General features: G+C 42.0%; 1 protein-coding gene across 7 annotated transcripts in view; it reads left to right on the plus strand.

Annotated features, from left to right (window-relative positions):
- LOC105476243 (family with sequence similarity 118 member B) overlaps positions 1-23,064 on the plus strand; it is a 51,200-nt gene that overhangs the window by 20,368 nt on the left and 7,768 nt on the right. For 5 of the 7 annotated variants that reach the window (XM_011731977.2, XM_011731981.2, XM_011731978.3 and 2 more), the window contains 4 exons: positions 2,324-2,416; positions 7,708-7,960; positions 18,659-18,886; positions 22,470-22,598. In XM_011731977.2, the coding sequence (XP_011730279.1) occupies positions 2,331-2,416; positions 7,708-7,960; positions 18,659-18,886; positions 22,470-22,598 (696 nt within the window). In that variant the 5' untranslated portion in view covers positions 2,324-2,330. Of the gene's footprint in view, positions 1-2,323; positions 2,417-5,516; positions 5,758-7,707; positions 7,961-18,658; positions 18,887-22,469; positions 22,599-23,064 lie in introns of those variants that run through there. The other 2 variants (XM_011731975.3, XM_011731976.3) reach the window with 2 other exon arrangements.

The raw sequence follows: 23,064 nt of genomic DNA on the forward strand, positions 1-23,064 counted from the left end.
CATTTTACTTTCATCTCTCTCAATATAGTGTTTTTACTTGGATGTAATCTGTTTAGATGATGGGTTTGTAGAACCATATTTAAGAAAAGAACTTAAGCACCTAAGTTTTTTCCTTGTGTATATCCCAAACGGATGGGTTGTCGTGTGTGTGGAAGAAGTAAACGCATTCTATCCCTAGTTCACCATTCTAGAGCGTTAACTTTTAGAATCGGAAGTGATTCACATGAATTAAAACTTCATAAAAATATTTTAAGGACAGTTAAAACCTGGCTATTGGTATAAGCAAACTGGGAAGTCATTAGACTGTAATAAGTTATTACACTTAAGGAAAGATGGCTTGATGGTATACCTCATGTGCATCCTATATTTAACAAAATTGTCGCATTGTAGAAAAATTAAGTTTGCTTCTTATTTAGGTGTTTCCTGTTTGAAGGAAGATTCTGAAGATTCTGGAGAATCTCATTCTGTAATTTTGGAGTAGAGCCTAGAAACAAACTTTTTTTTTTAATTAATTAACTTTATTTTCAAGAACATACATACTTTTAACTAACATCCTGGCTGGGCGTGATGGCTCACGCCTTTAATCCCAGCACTTTGGGAGGCTGAGGCGGGCAGATCACCTGAGGTCAGGAGTTTGAGACCAGCCTTATGAAGATGGAGAAACCCCGTCTCTACAAAAAATACAAAATTAGCCGGTCGTAGTGGCGCATGCCTGTAATCCCAGCTACTTGGGAGGCTGAGGCAGGAGAATCGCTTGAAGGGAGCAACTGCCGGGAGGCAGAGGTTGCAATGAGCCGAGATTGCGCCATTGCATTCCAGACTGGGCAACAAGAGCGAAACTCCGTCTCAAAAAAAAGAAAAAGAAAAAACCCACATGGTTGAGTTAAGGCAGGATTTACTGAGATTAGTGACTCATCCGTCTTCTCCTGAGCTCCAGCTTTCTCATCAACAGAATCAAAAGATTTGACTAGAAACATGATCTACTTTCTAAGTCACTACTATGATTTTATTGTTTCTATTTTCTTTATGATTATGATATTAAAGAAGAATTCCACTATGTGTGATGGACTATGGGGTGAGGAAGTGAGCCTTCTGTTTATCACAAAAAATTAATTGAGAAACTTAATGTTTTAATAAAGAAAAAGGCTTTTTTGGGCCGGATGCAGTGGCTCATGCCTGTAACCCCAACATTTTGGGAGGCCAAGGCTGGAAGATTACTTGAACTCCAGAGTTAGAGACCAGCTGGGCAACATGGCAAAACTCCCTCTCTACAAACAATACAAAATTTCACCAGATGTGGTAGCACGTGCCTGTAGTCCCAGGTACTGGAGAGGCTGAGGTTGGTTGATGGCTTGAGCCCAGGAAGCCGAGACTGCAGTGAGCCAAGATGGCACCACCATACTGGAGCCTGGACAACAGAGCAAGACGCAGTCTCAAAAAAAGAAAAGAAAAGGACTTTCTAACAAAACCGTAAACTTCCAGTAATTATTAGTAATTCAGTTCTATGTGTTGGCAATGGCATGTACTAAAACATCCCAAACGGTGGTAGTATGTTGTCTTCTATATTGTGTGTGTATTTAAAATACTATTGCTATTTTTAAATTCACAGCCTTTAGATTTAACTTGTTTGCTGAAGTTTGAGCAGTTAGAACTTTATAGTATTCATTCTAATCTGTGGTAATTACTTACTTTTGCCAGTTATTCCAGCACCCGAACATAATTGGCCATTTTTCATACATCTGCTTGATAATAACCTTTACCAGTTATCACAGTGGCTTGATTTAAGTCCACTTCATGTTCAGTTAGAGAGACATGTCCTACTGGCTACGAGGTCACCATTGTCCAACAACAGAGAATGTCATTCAGCAAATTAGTATTGACTGTCCTATTCTTGACTCAGTAATTTCTTCAGCTGAGAGTAAATGGATAATTGGGGGCTATTAATACACTTATCTGTGGGTGGTTTTTATCCTGAGTCTTCCGCAAACCCATCTTGTGGAAGAATAACTGGTTTTTCTTAAGTTCTACAAAGTGAGGGCCAGTAATTGACATGAGTTGACACTGTTTTTGGTGGGAACTTGGGGGCAGGCCTTCAGAAACAGAAGCGAGATGGTAGTATGGAACACCAAATAGTCTTTTAGACTAATTTAATTGAGTTCCTTGTTTGGAATGTGCATTAATTAACAAATTTCCGTTAAGTAGGGGGTACCTCCAAAGCACCTTTAAGGGTATACAGCTTTTTAAAACTGTTCAATGTATGTGCTATTTTGAATGGTATATTTTACAGATCTAATTGTGGTCCATGGTGTTTAATCTATTTTAGAAACTGGATGGCTTCTACAGGGAGCCAGGCCTCTGATATAGACGAGATTTTTGGATTCTTCAGTGATGGCGCACCCCCCACCAAAAAGCCCAGGTAAACAAGAAAAGGGAATCAGAGAGCAGAGTAAATTACCATTAGTGGGAGAGAAAGAAAAGTAGCCAACTTATACCTTTTATGTCAGTTGTTTTCACTAATCAGTATTGACCTTCATACTAAAAATTAAATTATTTTTATTTTGGGTTTAATTTTTATTTTTTATCAAAGGCAATACAGGTACATAGTTTTTAAAATCAGTATTTCAGAGTCCACCCTTCTTCAGAGATAATTACTTTCAGCTTTATCTGTTTCTTCTAATGTTGACATCCATGTTTTAAAATACTATATATATTGCTGCTTTTTAGTTTTTCAGTTTTGTTGATTTCCGAGTATGGAATATAAGGACTGCTTTGCTGTCATGACTCCTCCCCCTGGATTGCCACTCCACACACTCTCCCCATGTTCTTGTATGTTTGTATCACAGTGTTTGGTTCAATCCACTTTTAATATTTACATTTATTATGACTGTATAAATAGTATTCGTAGCTGAGCCTAATGCGTGACGATCATATTTCCTTTCTTGCCCATTTTTTTCGCTTATGCCGTTAAAGACTGTCTTTTTTGTTTGTTTGCTTTCAGTGTGTTCTCACATGCTCTGACAGAAGAATAAATCTCCTAGCTATACTGAAACACACCGATAACTTGCTAGTTCATGTCATGGATTCTTCCCTCTGGACACTAGTCCACTCTGGACACTTGTTTTCCAGGCCTCTGTTGCATTGCTGATACTTGCTATTTCCCTTTCCCATCGTCCTGATAATTTCCTTTACATCTCTCCTGTATTGATTCTCTGTTTGCTGAATCTCGTGTCTTCTTTTTTGGTGCACTCTTTCGTTTTCCTGAAGCGTATCCTTGCATAGCCTCCTAAGTAAGGACCCATAGGAGAAAACTTTTTGGACTTATTTGAAAATGTCTTTATCATACACTTACATTCATTTGATGGTTTAACTGAGTATAGAATCTTTGGTATCTCTCATGCATTCTCTGCTAATGTCTAAGTATTCCTGCCAAAATAGCCACTCTGTTCTGATTCCCAATCCTTTGTATTATATGACCTCTTTCCCTGTTTTGTTTTTGTTTTTGTTTTTGTTGTTGTTGTTCATTAGAAGCTTATAAGGATCATTATTTTATTTTCAGTAGTCTGAAATTTCACAGTGATGTGTCTTCTCATATGAATCTGGACACGGGGCAGCTCTTTAAAGCTGGCAGCTAGTACCTTCACTTTGGAGAAGTTGACTTGTATTACTTTTTTGATACTTTCCATTACAATGTTTTATCTATTCCGTATTTTTTTTAAACTCTTGTTTTTCAGATATTGGACTTCTTGTATTAAGTCTCTAATTTTCTTACGTGTTTCTTGATTTTTTTTTCCCCCATTTCGTGTTTTAAAATTTTGCTTTCTCGGAGGTTCTCTGTTTTATCTTATGGATTTAAACATTTCTGTTGCTATATTTTTAATTTGTGAAGTCTTTCTGTTTGTTCATTTTTCATAGCACTCTGTTTCACAGATGCATTTTTTTTTTTTTTTTTTGAGATGGAGTCTCACTCTGTTGCCCAGGCTGGAGTGCAATGGTGCAGTCTCAGCTCACTGCAACTTCTGCCTCCCAGGTTCAAGCAATTCTCCTGCCTCAGCCTCCTGAGTAGCTGGGATTGCAAACGTGCACTACTACACCCGACTAATTTTTATTTTATTTTTTTAATAAAGACAGGGTTTCACCGTGTTGGCCAGGCTGATCTTGAACACCTGACCTTAAGTGATCCACCTGCCTCGGCCTCCCAAAGTGCTGGGATGACAGGCATGAGCCACCCCACATGGACAATGTTTAAAAATCTATGTGAGGATGTCATTGTTTCCTTTTAAAATTTTTTTCTCCTTCCCATACTATCTCTTCTGTCCTTCAGATTTCTCTCTACCTGCTAGTTTGTTTGGTATAACTGTTATGTCAGGGGCTTTCCTCAAATGTGAGGTGACCCTTGTTTGTCTGCCCATTTTTAAGAGAAAACACTAAAAAGCCAATGGAAGAGGCCGGGCGCGGTGGCTCATGCCTGTAATCCCACCACTTTGGGAGGCCAAGGCGGGCAGATCATTTGAGGTCAGGAGTTTGAGACCAGCCTGGCCAACCTGGTGAAACCCCGTCTCTACTAAAAATACAAAAATTAGCTTGGCGTGGTAGTGCGTGTCTGTAGTCCTAGCTACTCAGGTTGCTGAGGCAAGAGAATCGCTTGAACCCAGGAGGCGGAAGTTGCAGTGAGCCGAGATTGTGAGATTCCATCTCAAAAAAAAAGCCAATTGGAGAATCTGAGTGTATGTAAGGAGCTTGGTCCCAGACTCTACGTAGAGTTAAGGAATTCTCACCTATCAGAATCTGCAGGTTTTTCGTCTCATACTGGCCATTTTCCTGAAAGAGGAATCCTCCTCATTTCCTAACTGGATGGGGGATAGGGATTCCTCATTTCCTAACTGGATGGGGGATAGGGATTCCTCATTTCCTAACTGGATGGGGGATAGGGATTCCTCATTTCCTAACTGGATGGGGGATAGGGATTCCTCATTTCCTAACTGGATGGGGGATAGGGATTCCTCATTTCCTAACTGGATGGGGGATAGGGATTCCTCATTTCCTAACTGGATGGGGGATAGGGATTCCTCATTTCCTAACTGGATGGGGGATAGGGATTCCTCATTTCCTAACTGGATGGGGGATAGGGATTCCTCATTTCCTAACTGGATGGGGGATAGGGATTCCTCATTTCCTAACTGGATGGGGGATAGGGATTCCTCATTTCCTAACTGGATGGGGGATAGGGATTCCTCATTTCCTGACTGGATGGGGGATAGGGATTCCTCATTTCCTAACTGGATGGGGGATAGGGATTCCTCATTTCCTGACTGGATGGGGGATAGGGATTCCTCATTTCCTGACTGGATGGGGGATAGGGGTTCCTCATTTCCTGACTGGATGGGGGATGGGGGTGCAGGTACAGGGTTGATTCCTAGAGTCTGAAAAGCTGCCTCTGGGGAAAAGTCTGTGTATAAAATGTAAGATTTCCCCCAACTCTCTTTCCCCAGAGGCAGCCTCAGCTGCGTGCAGTGTTCTCAGATGCAGTCCTCTGGTCAACCTCTGCAGAAGGGAAACCTCTAGTCTGCTTCAAGTTGCAACCTTTAAAGGCTTGTAACCGATTCTCCTGTTTTAGCCCCACCAGTCCCTCTACCTTCAGATGTATGTGAACATTCCCAAAATTCTACCAAGGGACTCAGCCTTTGCATTACAACTTGTAAAATTCTGTTGCCCTTTGACCTCTTGTCTGCTGTCATCTTTACCTAACCTACTTTTTAGGTATGTATACCTGCTAAAAAAAAAAATAATAATAATAACTGTTATTTAGTGGTTTACAAAGAACCCAAAGAACCGGTAATAAAACGCAATTGTTAAATGTTTTGTTTTTAACTGGAAGTTTTTTATTTTTTATTTTTTTTTTTGAGACAGGGTCTTGTTCTGTCACCCAGGCTGGAGTGCAGTGACACAAACACAGCTCACTGTAACCTCCTCCTGGGCTCAAGTGATCCCCCTGTGAACTTAGCCTCCCACTTAGCTGGGACATGCCTAATTTTCTTTTTCTTTTCTTTTTTTTTTTTTTTGGTAGAGATGGGTTCTCACTAAGTTGCCTAGGCTGATCTCGAACTCCTGGGCTCAAGCTCAGCCTCCTAAAGTGCTGAGATTACAGGCGTGAACCACTACACTTAGCTGAATTGAAAGTCTTAATTAGGAAGAATTATAGTTTGAATCTATATGTTATATATTTAAAAAATCATACAGTACAACAGTATAAAATGAAAAGTAAAAAGTCCTTATTCTCCCCATCCTCATTTAACCACTGTTTATAGATCTTGTGAATCCTAGAAATTTTCTATGTGCATGTATATTTGTGTATGTGGATTTGTGTATGCTTCACTATCTTGATTGCTCTGAACTGAAACTCATTTTTCATCATTTGCTTCTAACATCTGTTATTAATGTCTTTTCTAGTAGACTAACCTTTCAAGATCAGGGACTCCATTTTGTTCCTGGATACATCACTAGTGACTCCTGTACTGCCTGGTACATACAGGTTTTTCTTTCCTGCCTCAGCCTCCCGAGTAGCTGGGACTACAGGTGTGCGCCACCAGACCCAGCTAATTTTTGTATTTTTAGTAGACACGGAGTTTCACCATGTTGGCCAGGCTGGTCTTGAACTCCTGACCTCAAGTAATCCACCCACCTCAGCCCCCCAAAGTGCTGGGATTATAGGTGTGAGCCACTGCCCCTGGCCTCGGTTTTTCGTGTTTGTTGAGTGACTAAATGCAGAAGCTCAGGATAGGGAAAGCAGTTTTAGAGGCTGTGTCCCCAAAACGAAGCTTCCCAAGGCTTGAAAGTGCTATTCCTTTCTTGGGTTATGCCAAAAGCTGATCCTCTCCATTTTATTATTTAGACAGAAAGGTTGGGGAGAATCCGTTTTCGGGGGAAGGGAACATACCATCAGCAAAAATTAAAGTGAAGGAACATATTTCAAGCGGGGATAGTCTCCAGAATGAAAGAGAGGGGAACAAAAACAAAAACTAGCACCCATGCTATCTCACATATGGGCCTCAGAACAGAGAAGTCTGTCTCTGCTTATCATGGTAAGAAAGGAATGTTTTTCACCTTTTGTCATGTCCCTTGAATAGCTAAGTCTTTATTTAGATATATAGGGCTCCTGTGTTTTTAGAATTTTATTGGCCACTTTTTTTTTTTTTTTTTTTTTTGCCCGAGGTTAATGTTTACAAAATTCCGAGTTAAATTTTTTATTGCCTTTCTTTCCCCTTGTGTTTTACATTTCTCAATAATAGGAACTTAATTTGTCCTGGGGTTCTTTTCTCTTTTTCTAGAGTACAAATCAAATGTCTTCTTTTGAAATTTAATATTGGTTTAAAATATAATTTAGTTGGCAGAACTCAGCTGAGCTGTAATCTATTTGGATCTTTTCCTAATATTAGTGGAATTTCTTAGGTTGAGAGGACTAAGAAGGAGAAAACTGATTTTAAGATTGGTTTTGGGATTCCTGAAATAGGTTTATGACTTGTTTTTCAGCAAGCACTGACATAATATTCTGGTTGTTTTCTTTAAACTGCTTTGGAAAAGTGTCAAAAACTGATATTGATCTTCTTTGCAACTATAAAAGTTAGCTAAAAACTATAACCTTAGTCAGACAGTCTCTGTGCCTCATATCTATGGGATGTTCCAGTCCTCTCATTTGTTTTGCTTTTATAGGAAGCTGCTTCCAAGCTTAAAAACTAAGAAGCCTCGAGAACTTGTGCTAGTGATTGGAACAGGCATTAGTGCTGCAGTTGCGCCTCAAGTTCCAGCCCTCAAATCCTGGAAGGGGTTAATTCAGGCTTTACTGGATGCTGCCATTGATTTTGATCTGTTAGAAGATGAGGAGAGCAAAAAGTTTCAGAAATGTCTCCATGAAGACAAGAACCTTGTCCATGTTGCCCATGACCTCATCCAGAAGCTCTCTCCTGTGAGTACCTTCTTATGTGCCACAGTGTTTGGAATTTCCTAAAATTTGACTATCGTAACTAGCATGATTTGGCTGTCACAACTAGCATGCCAAGTGTAGCAGGGATATTCATTTACAGCTTGTAGGTTTCCATAACATTGGGCTCTTCTGCACAGTGTCTATTTATGGACCCTATTCAGGGTAATTATCTTAACCCCATTTCACTGTGTGTCTCTGAGAGAGAAATGATGTTGAGGACTTTATATGTACAAATCACCGCTGTGTTTTGAATTTATTTTTTTCTGCATCACTACTATAAAAGCTGTGTTCTGTGGCATCCATGCCTTGTATGGAATCCCACAAAGATCGGAGATAATTTTGTCATTTTATAGATGAAACAAAACCAGTTTTTAATGTTCTTTTTAGAGGTAATAACTCAAAATATTTATAAGGAATTGCACCTTATTTTACCAAACTGAGTTGGATAAAAGGACTCCCTGTCTTGCTTTGTCTGAATTTTTTTTTTTTTTACAGAGTCTACCTCTGTCACCCAGGCTGAAGTTCAGTGGTTCGATCTCAGCTCACTGCAGCATCTGCCTTCTGGGTTCAAGCGATTCTCCTGTCTCAGCCTCCTGAGTAGCTGGGATTACAGGCATGTGCCACCACGCCCAGCTAATTTTTGTATTTTTAGTAGAGACAGGGTTTTGCCATGTTGGTCAGGCTGGTCAGGAACCCCTGACCTCAAGTGATCTGCCTGCCTCAGCCTCACAAAGTGCTGGGATTATAGGCGTGAGCCACTGCGCCCAGCCTGTTTTAAAAACTTCTTAAAAATCAGGCTTCTAGAGCCAGGCATGGTGTGGTGGCAGGCGCCTGTAATCCCAGCTGCTCAGGAGGCTGAGGCAGGAGAATGGCTTGAACCCAGGAGGTAGAGGTTGCACTGATTTGAGATCACGCCACTGCACTCCAGCCTGGGCGATAGAGGAAGACTCCATTCTCAAATTAAAAAAAAAAAGGAATTAATGGGGTTTTAAAGAGTTCATGGAATCTCCACCTCATACCGTTTACAAAAATTAAAAATGGATCAAAGACCTAAATATGATGTCTAAAACTGTAAAACTCTTAGAAGAAAATACAGATTTAAAATTTCATGACTGAATCTGGGTGGTTTTTCAGACATGACACCAAAAACGCAAAAACCAAAGTGAAAAAAATATATAGATAAACTGGACTTCCCCAAAGTTTAAAAACTGTTAGGCTGGAAGGACACTGTCAAGAAAGTGAGCTGGGGATGGTGGCTTATGCCTATAATCCCAGAACTTATACCTATAAGGCCAGAGCAGGAGAACTGCTTGAGGCCATGAGTTCAAGACCAGCCTGGACAACATAGTGAGACCCTGTCTCTACCAAAAGGAAAAAAAAAAAGTGAAAAGACAACTCCCAGAATGAGAAAATGTTAGCAAATCACATATCTGTAATAGCCAGAATCTATAAAGAACTATTGTAACTTAATAAAGGCTAATAATTCAATTTTAAAATAACAATGTAGTTGTTAGACATTTCTGCAAAGAAGACACACAAATGGCCAATAAGCGTACACGGAAAGATGTTCAGCATCATTAGTCATTAGGAAAATACAAATCAAAACCACAAAAAGGTGCCATTTCACACCCGCTAGGATGACTAGAATCAAGAAGACAATAATGAGTGTTATTAAGGATGTGGAGAAATTGGAACCCTTGTGGGAATGTAATGTGATGCAGTTGCTTTGGAAAACAGATTGACAGTTCCTCAAAAAGTTCAACAGTGATTCTGTGACCCAGCAGTTGCACTCGTAAGTGTATACCCAAGCGAATGGAAAGTATATTCATGCAACAACTGTACACTCATGTTCATAGCAACATTATTCATAGCAGCCAAAATAGTGGAAACAACTCAAATGTCTAGCTCATGAATGGATAAACAAAACGTCCTTCCATGCAGTGTTAATTGGCCATAAAAAGGAATGAAGTACTGGTCCATACAACAACATGGATGAACCTTGAAAACATTAAGTAAAAGAAGCCAGACACAAAAGGACATATATTGTATGATTCCATTCATATAAAAGGTCCAGAACAGGTAAATCCGTAGAACAGAAAGTAGATTATTGCTTGACAGGGCTAGAGGAAATTCTTCCCAAACTACTCTAAAAAATAGAGTAGGAGGGAGTACTTCCAACTCATTGTATGAGGCCAGTATTATCCTGATAACAAAACCAAACAAAAGACATCAGAAGAAATGAAAATGACCAAACGCAGTGGTTCACGACTGTAAGCCCAACACTTCGGAAGGATGAGGCATAAGCATCACTTGAGCCCTGGAATTCAAGACTCCACTGAGCTATAATCGTGCTACTGTACTCCAGTCTTGGCGACAGAGCAAGACCCTGTCTGCCTCTAAAAATAAAAAAAAAGAAAACTACCAACCAGGATCTCTTAGGAACATGGACACAAAAATCCTCAACAAAAAACAAACTACAACCAGACTGAATGCAGTACCCATGAGGAAGTCAGAGTCTTCTGGGGAATGAAAAGTTGGTTTAACATCTGCATATCAGGCCAGGCGCGGTGGCTCACACCTGTAATCCTAGCACTTTGGGAGGCCGAGGTGGGCGGATCACTTGAGGTTAGGAGTTCAGGAGCAGCCTGACCAACATGGCAAAACCCTGTCTCTACTAAAAATACAAAAATTAGCTGGGCATGGTGGTGCATGGCTGTAATCCCAGCTATCCAGGAGGCTGAAGCAGGAGAATTGCTGGAACCCGGGAGGCAGGGGCTGCAGTGAGCCAAGATCACACCACTGCACTCCAGCCTGGACGACAGAGCAAGACTCCGTCGCAAAAAAAAAAAAAAAAAAAAACAACTGCACATCAATATAATATATCATGTCAATAGAATAAAAGAGAAAACCACATGGTTTTCTCAGTAGGTGCAGGAAAAACATGTTAGCAAAATGTAACACTCTTTCATGATTAAAAAAAAAAAACACTCGGCCGGGCGCGGTGGCTCAAGCCTGTAATCCCAGCACTTTGGGAGGCCGAGACGGGCGGATCACGAGGTCAGGAGATCGAGATCATCCTGGCGAACACGGTGAAACCCCGTCTCTACTAAAAAAATACAAAAAACTAGCCGGGCGAGGTGGCGGGCGCCTGTAGTCCCAGCTACACAGGAGGCTGAGGCAGGAGAATGGCCTAAACCCGGGAGGCGGAGCTTGCAGTGAGCTGAGATCCGGCCACTGCACTCCAGCCCCGGCGACAGAGCGAGACTCCGTCTCAAAAAAAAAAAAAAAAAAAAAACACTCTACAAATGAAGGAATAATAGCAAACAATAGAAGGAAACTACCTCAACATGGTAAAGAGCATAGATGAAAAACTCACAGATAGCATATTTAATGGTGAAAGACTGGATTTTCCCACTAAGATCAGCAACAAGACAAGGCTGTGTTCCCGCTCCACTCCTGCCCAACATAGTGCTGGATGCTCTAGACCGGGCAATTAAGCAAGAAAAACAAATTAAATTTATTTTAATTTAAATAAATTTTTATTTAAAAGTTTAAAAATAAACTTTTAAATTAAATAAATCTTTTATGGCCGGGCACGGTGGCTCAAGCCTGTAATCCCAGCACTTTGGGAGGCCGAGACGGGCGGATCACGGGGTCAGGAGATCGAGACCATCCTGGCTAACACGGTGAAACCCCGTCTCTATTAAAAATACAAAAAACTAGCCGGGCGAGGTGGCGGGCGCCTGTAGTCCCAGCTGCTCGGGAGTCTGAGGCAGGAGAATGGCCTAAACCCGGGAGGCGGAGCTTGCAGTGAGCTGAGATCCGGCCACTGCACCCCAGCCTGGGTGACAGAGCGAAATTCTGTCTCAAAAAAAAAAATAAAAAATAAAATAAATAAATAAATCTTTTATTTATTATATCGGGAAGGAAGAAGTAAACTGCCTCTGTTTGCAGATGACATGATCTTGTCCATAGAGAATCCTAGGTTATCCTCTATTAGAACTAACAAGTTCAGCAAGGTTGGAGAATCCAGGATCAATATATTAAAAAATAGTATTTTTATACACTTGCAGTGAACAATACTAAAATGAAATATTAAAAATTCTTCCACTTAGCATCAAAAACAATAAAATAACTAGGAATCAATTTAACAAAAGAAGTGCAGAAGGCCGGCGTCGTCACAGACTTTGGGAGGCCAAGGTGGGTAGATCACCTGAAGTCAGGAGTTTGAGACCAGCCTGGCCAACATGGTGAAACCCCGTCTCTACTAAAAATACAAAAATTAGCTGAGCGTGGTGGCGGGCACCGATAATCCCAGCTACTCGAGAGGCAGAGGCAGGAGAATCACTTGAACCTGGGAGACAGAGGTTGCAGTGAACCAAGATCTCACCCCTGCACTCCAGCCTGGGCAGCAAGAGCGAAACTCCATCTCAATAAATAAATGCAGAACTTACGCTTTGAAAACTACGAAACATTGAAAGAAATGAAAGAAGATGTAAATAAATGGAAAGACATGCCATGTTCATGAATCAGAAGACTTAATATTATTAAGATGGAATACTCTGCAAATTGGTCTACAGATTAAGCACAATCCCTATTAGGATCCCAGCTGCTGATTTTGTAGAAATTGACAAACTGATTTAAAATTCATATAGAGCCAGGCACCATAGCCTGCACCTGTAGTCCCAGCTACTTGGGAGGCTGAGGCAGGAGGACTGCTGGAGGGCTTGAGCCCAGGAGTTCCGGGCTCCCAGGAGCAGGGGACCACTGGGTTGCCTAAGGTGGGGTGAACCAACACAGATTGGAAATGGAGCAGGTCAAACTCCTATGCTGATCAGTAGCGGGATTGTGTCTTTGAATAGCCACTGCACTCTAGCCTGGGCAACATAGTAAGACCCTGTCTCTAAAAAAAAAAAAAAAAAAAAAAAAAAATTAAAACTTCATATGGAATTATAAGGGACCTAGAGTAGCCAAGACAGTCTTGAAAAATAACAAAGTAGGGAGACTCAAATTTTTTTTATTTCAAAGCTTACTACAAAGCCATGTAATTAAGGCAGCATGGCAAAGGATTCTTAGATCAGACACTGAAAGCACAAGCAACAGAAGAAAGGTAGATAAATTGGACGTGATGAGAATTTGAAACATAAGTGCTGTAATGGTTGTCATCAAGAAAGTGAAAAGAGAGCCAGGCACAGTGGCTTGCTCCTGTAATCCCAACTACTTGGGAGGCTAAGGTAGGAGGATCATTTGATCCCAGGAGTTCGAGGCTGCAGTCAGCTATAATCATGTCATTGTACCTCAGCCTGGGCAACACAGTGATACCCCCGTCTCTAAAAAAGAAAAAAAAATGAAAAGAGAACCTACAGAATGGAGGAAAATATTTGTAGATCATATTTGACAAAAATCTAGTATCCAGAATATATAAAGAGCTATTACAACTTAATAATAAAATTGATATATTTAGGGGAAATTTGAACACTAATATTAAGGAAGTAATATTTTTTAGGTGAGATAGAAGTATTGCAGTTATGTTTTGTTTTGTATGTACTCTTCTAACTTTTGTGTGTGTTTGGAAATGTCCATATTAGAAAAGAATCAAATCTAACAGTATCAACTCAGCAGTACTATGGCAGGGTTAACAGGCCCATCTACTGAGCCAGTTTAACGTATACCAGGGAAGTGACGTTACAGATTCACTGCAAAGAGCTTGGGTTTTACAATCAGACTCTGTCACTTACATGCACTGGAACCCTGCACAAATCCCTTGTCAACATCTGTTTTTGCACCTGTGAAACCGTGATGTTACTTCCTTGTGTCGCTTTGTGAATAATAGGTGAGATAATGTATATAAAATGTCTCACACATAGTTGATGCACTAGAAATGTTAATAACCCTGTGGGAGAAAACAGGGTTTGTTTTTTTTGTTTTGTTTTTTGTTTTTTTTTCTTTTTTTTAAATAGACATGGAGTCTCCCTGTGTTGCCCAGACTGGTGTTGAACTTCTGGGCTCAAGCGATCTTTCTGTTTCAGCTTCCCAAAAACTGAGATTATAGGCTTGAGCTACCACGCCAATTTTTTGTTTCTTGTTTTTACCAAGTTTCAGGGTAGAAGGAAATGAAGGTCACTGTTTCAGATGAATGGGAAAAGGTCCTTAGAAGTTGTGTGGGAGTTTGGCATTTCCTTTTGACTACTGAGCCTCTCTGTTTATGTTTTCATTCCTTTGTCTTTGCTTATAAAGGCCACTGGTGGGAAGTTTAGTTCTAGGGTCATCTGCTTTAAGAGAAAAAACTTTCCAGCTATGCAACAAAGCAGGACCCCCTACCCCTACAAAAATTTTAAAATTAGCCTAGTGTGGTGGTGCACGCCTGTGGCCCCACCTACACAGGAGGCTGAGGCAAGACGATCACTTGAGGCCAGAAGTTTGAGAACAGCTTGGGAAACAGTGAGACCCCATCTGTACAAAAAAATTTAAAAAGTAGTAGGCATGGTGGTGTGCGCCTGTAGTCCTAGCCACTTGAGAGACTGAGGGCAAGAAGATTGCTTGAGCCCAGCAGGTCGAGGCTGCAGTGAGCCATGTTCATGCCACTGTACTCCAGCTCGGTGACAGAGCCAGACCTTGTCTCAAAAGAGACAAACTTCTGTTTTGCATCTGAGGAAATCAGTGCAGTTACAAAATCATGTTTCCTTCCTATGTTGATATGTAGGATTTAATAACTTAAATAGGACTAAAAGATATTTAACTAAAATGAGCGACTTGGATTTTTTTTTCCCCCAGGTTTTAACCTTTTGTATTCATTTTCTTAGAAGCAAGAAAATATGTTCCACACCCATGATTACGTGATTGTATACCCAGGCCTTTTTATCTGTGTGTATAATAATAAAACTGGTGTTAAAATATAGTATGTATTTGCCAGGTGCAGTGGCTCACGCCTGTAATCCCAGCACTTTGGGAGGCCAAGGCGGGTGGATCACAAGGTCAGAAGTTCAAGACCAGCCTAGCCAACATGGTGAAACCCGTCTCTACTAAAAACACAAAAAGTTAGCCGGGCATGGTGGCAGGCACCTGTAGTCCCAGCTAATCGGGAAGCTGAGGCAGGGGAATTGCTTGAACCCAGGAGGTGGAGGTTGCAGTGAGCCAAGACTGTGCCACTGCACTCCAGCCTGGGCAACAGAGAGAGACCCCATCTCAAAAAAAATAATAATAAATAAATATATATGTGTGTGTGTATGTATATATATATAATGTATTGATAATGTGTGTCTGTGAGTCAAAGTACAAAAGTTATAAAACACAGGGTTCTTAATAAAACCAAGGAAGTGACTGTATTCTTAATTTTAAATTTAATATTTTTTTTGAATAGGTATTGTTTATACACATTGCAGAAGTCAAAACACTATTTTAAAAGTGTCATATATTGAGACATCCCATGCAGGTCTTTATCTTTCTCTTCTCCCAAAACCCACCTTTCATAGGTCACTACTCTTACAAGTCTTTCTGTATACCCTTCCAGTGTTTCTTTTTGGAAATACAAGCAAGGAGGACTATATTTATTCTTATCTTACAACCTCCATCCCCTAGCTCAAAAGATGGCATTCTAGACATACTATTCTGCAGTTTGTTTTACTTCACAGTATAACTTAAGGATCTTTCTATCTCATTCTCCTGTATGTGGGTACTTGGCCATACTAGTCTCTTATATATGGATACATGGCTTGTTTCCAGTCTTCTGCTGTTACAAATAATGATGCAGTCGGCCAGGCACGGTGGCTTACGCCTGTAATGCCAGCACTTTGGGAGGCTGAGGCGGGTGGATCACGAGATCAGGAGATCAAGACCATCCTGGCTAACACAGTGAAACCCCATCTCTACTAAAAATACAAAAAATTAGCTAGGCGTAGTGGCATGCACCTGTAGTCCAAGTTACTCGGGAGGATGAAGCAGGAGAATCACTTGAACCGGAGGGGCAGAGGTTGCCGTGAGACGAAATTGCGCCATTGCCCTCCAGGCTGGGCGACAGAGCGAGACTCCATCTCAAAAAAAAAAAAAAAAAAAAAGATGCAGTGATAACCTCGTATGTGTCATTTCATTTGTTTGAAATTGTATTTGTAGGATACATGTGACTGCTAGATCATAGGGCAAATGGATTTGTGATTTGGGTAGACATGAAAAGAGCGCCATATTTTTTATAACAAATCTAAAAAAGTATCTGGCCTTCCATAGTAGTTGACTCTTTTTTTTTTTTTTTTTGAGACGGAGTTTTGCTCTTGTCACTCAGGCTGGAGCACAATGGCGCGATCTCGGCTCACTGCAACCTCTGCCTCTCACATTCAAGTAATTCTCCTGCCTCAGCCTCCCAAGTAGCTGGGACTACAGGCACGCACCATCACGGCCAGCTAATTTTTGTGTTTTTACTGGAGACGGGGTTTTACCATGTTGGCCAGGATGGTCTCGATCTCTTGACCTCGTGATCCGCCTGCCTTGGACTCCCAGAGTGCTGGGATTACAGGCGTGAGCCACCACGCCTGGCCCAGACACACTTATAACTGACACACCTAGGATAACAAATCCACTGCTGCAATAATGACATCAATCAATTCATGGAGGCACGGCCCTCGTGACCTAATCATCTCTTACTAGGCCTCGCCTCCCAACACAGTTCCACTGGGGTTAAGTTTCCAACACATGAACTTTAGGGGACCAGTTCAAACCCTAGTAAATGGCATTTCACAGACAGGCTAGATAGAGATCAGATATTTATTACATCACATTACATAGTTACTTTCCCGTTTCGAATTCCCTCCGTCCCAAGGGCCACTTTGTTTTTAGTTGTAAAGCCAGCTTCCCACCTGAAGTTGGTGTTATAGTTCCTCATTAGTACTCAGGGATATTTACATGTGTTCAAAATGAATCTGAAAAGCAGTTATTTAAGTAAACCATATGTTAAGAAATAGGAGGTCTGGAAAAGTGGCTCATACCCATAATCCCAACACTTTGGGAGGCTGAGGTAGGAGGACCACTTGAGACCCCAGGAATTCAAGATCCGCCTGGGCAACATAGCCAGATCTCACATCTGCAAAACAAGACATGGAGATTCTGTTTAGAATTGATTGGTGTTTGATGTTTTTAACAGTTGCAAAATGCAAACTTTTCATTAAAAAAAAAATGTATTGTTTATGTTAACCTTTTGTATACTGGATATTCTTCAGAATAAACCTATGAACTGCTGAATTATGGCATGTAGAAGTTAAGCGGTTTTTCCTAAATTCATAAACAGCTGTACAAACACCTAGGATTAGAAAAGAAGATGCTGAGGCTGGGCGCGGTGGCTCACACCTGTAATCCCAGCACTCTGGGAGGCTGAGGTGGGTGGATCACGAGGTCAGGAGTTCAAGACCAACCTGGCCAAGATGGTGAGGTTGGTCTCTACTATCTAACCGCGTCTCTACTAAAAATACAAAAATTGGCCGGGCGCGGTGGCTCAAGCCTGTAATCCCAGCACTTTGGGAGGCCGAGGTGGGCAGATCATGAGGTCAGCAGATCGAGACCATCCTGGCTAACACGGTGAAACCCCGTCTCTACTAAAAAAAATACAAAAGGCCGGGCGCGGTGGCTCAAGCCTGTAATCCCAGCACTTTGGGAGGCCGAGACGGGCGGATCACGAGGTCGGGAGATCGAGACCATCCTGGCTAACACGGTGAAACCCCGTCTCTACTAAAAAAATACAAAAAACTAGCCGGGCGAGGTGGCGGGCGCCTGTAGTCCCAGCTACTTGGGAGGCTGAGGCAGGAGAATGGCGTGAACCCGGGAGGCGGAGCTTGCAGTGAGCTGAGATCCGGCCACTGCACTCCAGCCTGGGCGACAGAGCGAGACTCCGTCTCAAAAAAAAAAAAATTAAAAAAAAAAAAACAACAACAAAAAACTAGCCGGGCGAGGTGGCGGGCGCCTGTAGTCCCAGCTACTCGGGAGGCTGAGGCAAGAGAATGGCGTAAACCCAGGAGGCGGAGCTTGCAGTGAGCTGAGATCCGGCCACTGCACTCTAGCCTGGGCGACAGAGCGAGACTCCATCTCAAAAAAAAAATACAAAAATTAGCTGGGCGCAGTGGCAGGTGCCTGTAATCCCAGCTACTTGGGAGGCTGAGGCAGGAGAATTGCTTGAACCCGGGGGGGCAGAGGTTGCAGTGAGCCGAGATCATGCCGCTGCACTCCAGCCGGGGCGACAGAACGAGACTCCGTCTCAAAAAAAAAAAAGAAAAGGAGATGCCAAACCACAACTGGGCTGTGTTTCAGTGGCGCGTCCCTAAATAAGGAAGGATGAACAGAAAGTGTTGCCTTCTTACCTGGCACCTAATGAGAGGGTAGTTGTTGCTCTGCTTTCTACCCCAGCTTCCCTTTAATACCGACAGTAAATCCCTTGGCCATGTTTATTTTCTTCATTCTATAAAAATGCCTATTTTAGGAAGGTTATGCTTGTTTGCATAAGTATAGTAGTACTTGCTGTGTGCTAAGCATGGTGCTAAGCACTTGGCATGTATCATCTCATTACGTTCTTATGAGATAATATTTTATCTCTGTTTTGAATCCAAAATATTCTTCAAAAATTTGTTACTGCTGTAACTAAAACAACTGACCTACCAAACAAAGCACCTTGGACTAATTTTCTTTTTTCAAATCCCTCCTCAGCGTACCAGTAATGTTCGATCCACATTTTTCAAGGACTGTTTATATGAAGTATTTGATGACTTGGAGTCAAAGATGGAAGATTCTGGAAAACAGTTACTTCAGTCAGTTCTCCACCTGATGGAAAGTGGAGCCCTCGTATTAACTACAAATTTTGATAATCTCCTGGAACTGTATGCAGCAGATCAGGGGAAACAGCTTGAATCCCTTGACCTTACTGATGAGAAAAAGGTAAAAAGTAAAGCATTGGTCCTTTCTTCAGGCTAGTGGATTGTATCTTCATCAGAAAAGCTGTTTTCTGCTTGGCATATTGGTATTCATGTAGAGCTAGAAAGGAAAATTATTTTCCCTGGTTGTATTTTTTGTTTTTCTTTCTTTTCTTTTTAAAGATCAAATCAATATACAGTAAAATGCATACAACTTAAAAAGTGTTCAGTTCTATGACTTTTGACAATTCCACCCAGTTTTAAAGCAAGATTAGTGGAAGTCATTTGAACTGTAAGATCTCTTTAGCACTCGACAATATTGAGTGGTGTAATACTGATAATGCTGGTTCTGTTTTCGTATACTTTTTTTTGTGGCAGTTATTGGAAATGTATGAAAACTACTTTATACTGATTGGAAGAACAACTTCCAGGCCAAGTGATGGCTGAATTGAGGTTAATGTTTAGTGGAAACCGCAGCAGACTTTGTTTTAGCATAGTCTGTACTGTACCTACCGTAATTATTGAACTACAGATGTTGATCTGTGTCAGCTAATGAGATGAGTTCTTAAAGTCTCATTTGTCCTACTCTGTGATTTTTGTAATTTTTTTCTACACTTTGTTTTCCTCAGGAATCTGCCTTTATGTCCGATTTAGAGCCCAACTAAGTAGAGCTGAATAGAAGAGTGATTTGCCCGCTGGCATTCAGTACTACAGTATTGCCTCTGCCAGAGTGGTAGCTGTAATACCGCTCTTGTGGTTTTGCTGACCTTGATGGCAGGACTTAAAGGGAACTGAATTTAGAGAAAAGTTGCCCCATGAAGACTAGTTCTCTCTGGCCCAAGTGTCTTCCACTTACTCCCTCATATTCCACATGGTCAGCTCCTTCATTTGTAACTCTCAACCTAGGGATCCCCTCCTGAGAGACCTTCTCTGACCATCCTATTTAAATTGGATACTTAGTTTTTGATCCAGTCTCTTGTCCATTTCCTTTGTAGCACTTACTATAACTTGCAGCTTTTTGGTTTTTTGTTTTGTTTTGTTTCGTTTTGTTTTTTGAGATAGTTTCGCTCTTGTTGTCCCAGGTTCAAGCGATTCTCCTGCCTCACCCTCCCGAGTAGCTGGGATTACAGGCATGTGCCATCACTCCCGGCTAATTTTATATTTTTGGTAGAGACGGGGTTTCTCCATGTTGGTCAGGCTGGTCTCAAACTCCCGACCTCAGGTGATCTGCTGATCTCAGCCTCCCAAAGTACTAGGATTACAGGCATGTGCCTGGCCTTTTTTCTTTCTTTTTTTTGAGGTGGAATCTTGCTCTTGTTGCCCAGGCTAGAGTGCAATGGCGTGATCTCAACTCCCTGCAACCTCCTCCTCCCGGGTTCAAGCGATTCTCCTGCCTCACCTCCCGAATAGCTGGGATTACAGGCATCTGCCACCACGCCTGGCTAATTTTTGTATTTTCAGTAAAGACAGGGTTTCACCCTGTTGGCCACTCGAACTCCTGACCTCAGGTGATCTGCCCACCTTAGCCTCCCAAAATGCTGGGATTACAGGCGTGAGCCACCATGCCCAGCACAGTTTTTATCTTGGCCGTTTATCTGTTTTCTGACTGTTTACCCCATAGGAATAGTAACTTCACTTGGACAGGTATCATGTTAGTCTTTCTTACCCTCATAGCTCAGATAAAACCCTCATGTCTCAAATATGACAGAGTTAGGTGCTTGGTAAATATTTTTTTGATTAGTAAATGATTAGGCTGGGCACAGCGGCTCAGGCCTATAACCCCAGCACTTTGGGAAGCTGAGGTGGGAGGGTCACCTGAGCCTAGTTTGAGATGAGCCTGGGCAACATAGCAAGACCCCATCTCTACAAAAAATTTAAAAATTAGCTGGGCATGTTGGTTTGCCTGTGGTCCTAGCTGCTTGGGAGGCTGAAGCAGGAGGATCAATTGAGCTGAGGAGGTCAAGGCTGCAGTGAGTTGTGATCGCACTCTTGCACTCCAGCCTGGGTGACAGCGTAAAATCATGTCTCAAAAATAAATAGGCTGGGCACGGTGGCTCACGCCTGTAATCCCAGCACTTTGGGCGGCTGAGGTGGATGGATCACTTGAGGTCAGGAATTTGAGACCAGGCTGTCCAACATGGTGAAACCCTGTCTCTACTAAAAATACAATAACTAGCTGGGAATGGTGGTGCACGCCTGTAATCCCAGTTACTCGGGAGGCTGAGGCAGGAGAATCGCTTGAACCCAGGAGGCAGAGGTTGCAGTGAGCCAAGATTGTGCCACTGCACTCCAGCCTGGGTGACAGACTGAGACTCTGTCTAAAAATAAACAAACACGATTGAAATTTTAAAACTAGCAGCTCAAGTAGCTTCTATGCTGTTTGTGATAAAATTTCCAAAGATTATGACCAAGTATGTGCATGGATATCGGAAGCATAAGGACCTTTTAAAAGCTGAGGATATCTATCACATTTGATGTTTTCCTTCTCATTTCATCCTTGGGCCTCAAGATTTGCATTGTATTTTCAGCCCACATTAGGGGCAGTGTTGTAGTCTAATGGTTAAAGACAATGACTGGTAGTCAGAATGGGGCCTAGTAACATTCAAATTCTAAATCTCTGTGCCTCTTGACTACTTTCCTGATTCATAGCCTATTTCTCCAAAAGGTGATAAGGATAAATGTATGCTGTCTCCAATCCTTGGGAAAATGGAGCCATGGAATCAGGTGGCTATTGCATTCACTGTCGTCTACATGATTATTCTTCGCTGGCAGCCTTTTAGGTTCCTCAGAGGTGACTGAAGTGATTTTTCTATCACTTATCTATTGCTGTACAAGTAATGGCCCTGAAACTTTGTGGCTTATAACAACAAATATCTTGTCTGCCCATGATAAAGTACATTAACAATTTGAACTGGGCTCAGTGACTCAGCTGGGCATTTCTTCTGCTGATTTTTGCAGCCTCTTGACATACCTGCAGACATCTGATGGCCGCACCAGGGCTGAGTGATATAAGGGGACCATAATTCCATGTCTGTCAATGCAAGCAGTTGGCCAGGCCACATATGTTCTAACAGGCTAGCCCAGGCTTCTTCAGTTTCTTCACATGACAGCTGGATTCCAGAAGTAACACAAGAGGAGTAAGACTTCTTGTGCCAACACTTATCAAGCTTCTGCTTGTGTGTGTTTGCTAGTATCCCACTGGCTAAAAGCAAGCCATGTGGTTAGCCTGGAGTCACTGCGAAGAGGTGCCACACAACGGCCTGGATGCAGAGGCTTGATTTCTTGGGGCGATCACTGAAGCAGTTGTCCATAGCTCTCATGCATGTCACCAGTACAAAGGGTCCCTGTTGTTTCTGCAAATTATAACAAATTGTAATTTTTGTTGGTTACTTTCAAAGAGAAATCACCAAATTTGCTGTCATCATTCTTGACAGTCATTCTGGAAGTGGAAACTTAGACCACATCAGGTTTTGCACTCATGTCCTAGATCATGAAGCTAGAGAGTTTATGTCGGAAGTCTAGTCCTCCAAACAGCCTCTTGCCCGTTGTGACCTTTAAACAGGTGCCCAGCCCTGCCAAGCTGGTTGGGCTATGTGTGTGTCGTGCAGGTCCTAGAGTGGGCTCAGGAGAAGCGGAAGCTGAGCGTGTTGCATATTCATGGAGTCTACACCAACCCTAGTGGCATTGTCCTTCATCCAGCTGGATACCAGAATGTGCTCAGGAACACTGAAGTCATGGTGAGTGGGGCCGATCTTGCTGGTCTCAGGAACTCCTTCCTGGGAAATCTCTCTAAATATGCCATAGGTCTTAAAGGGAAACATCTTTTCATTAAGTGAAAACAGAAGGTCAGGGGCTAGGAGCAGTGGCCCGTGCCTATAATCCCAACACTTTGGGAGGCCAAGGGGAGAGGATCGCCTGAGGCCAGGAGTTCGAGACCAGCCTGGGCAACATAGCGAGACTCTGTCTTTACAAAAATAAGATTAGCTAGGCATCATGGTGCATGCTGTCCCAACTACTTGGGAGGCTGAGGCAAGAAGATCACTTGAGACTAGGAATATAAGGCTGTAGTGAGCTGTATCTAGAGCTGCTGCACTCCAGCTTGGGTGACAGAGCAGGACCCTATCTCTAAAAAAAGAAAGAAACTGGAAAGTCAGACATTCTTCCTGTGCTTTTTAACTTGTCAGTGTGCATGCTGTTGTAGGA

This window comes from Macaca nemestrina, chromosome 12 (genome assembly GCF_043159975.1).
Source record: "Macaca nemestrina isolate mMacNem1 chromosome 12, mMacNem.hap1, whole genome shotgun sequence".
In the NCBI taxonomy this organism is placed as follows: domain Eukaryota; kingdom Metazoa; phylum Chordata; class Mammalia; order Primates; family Cercopithecidae; genus Macaca; species Macaca nemestrina.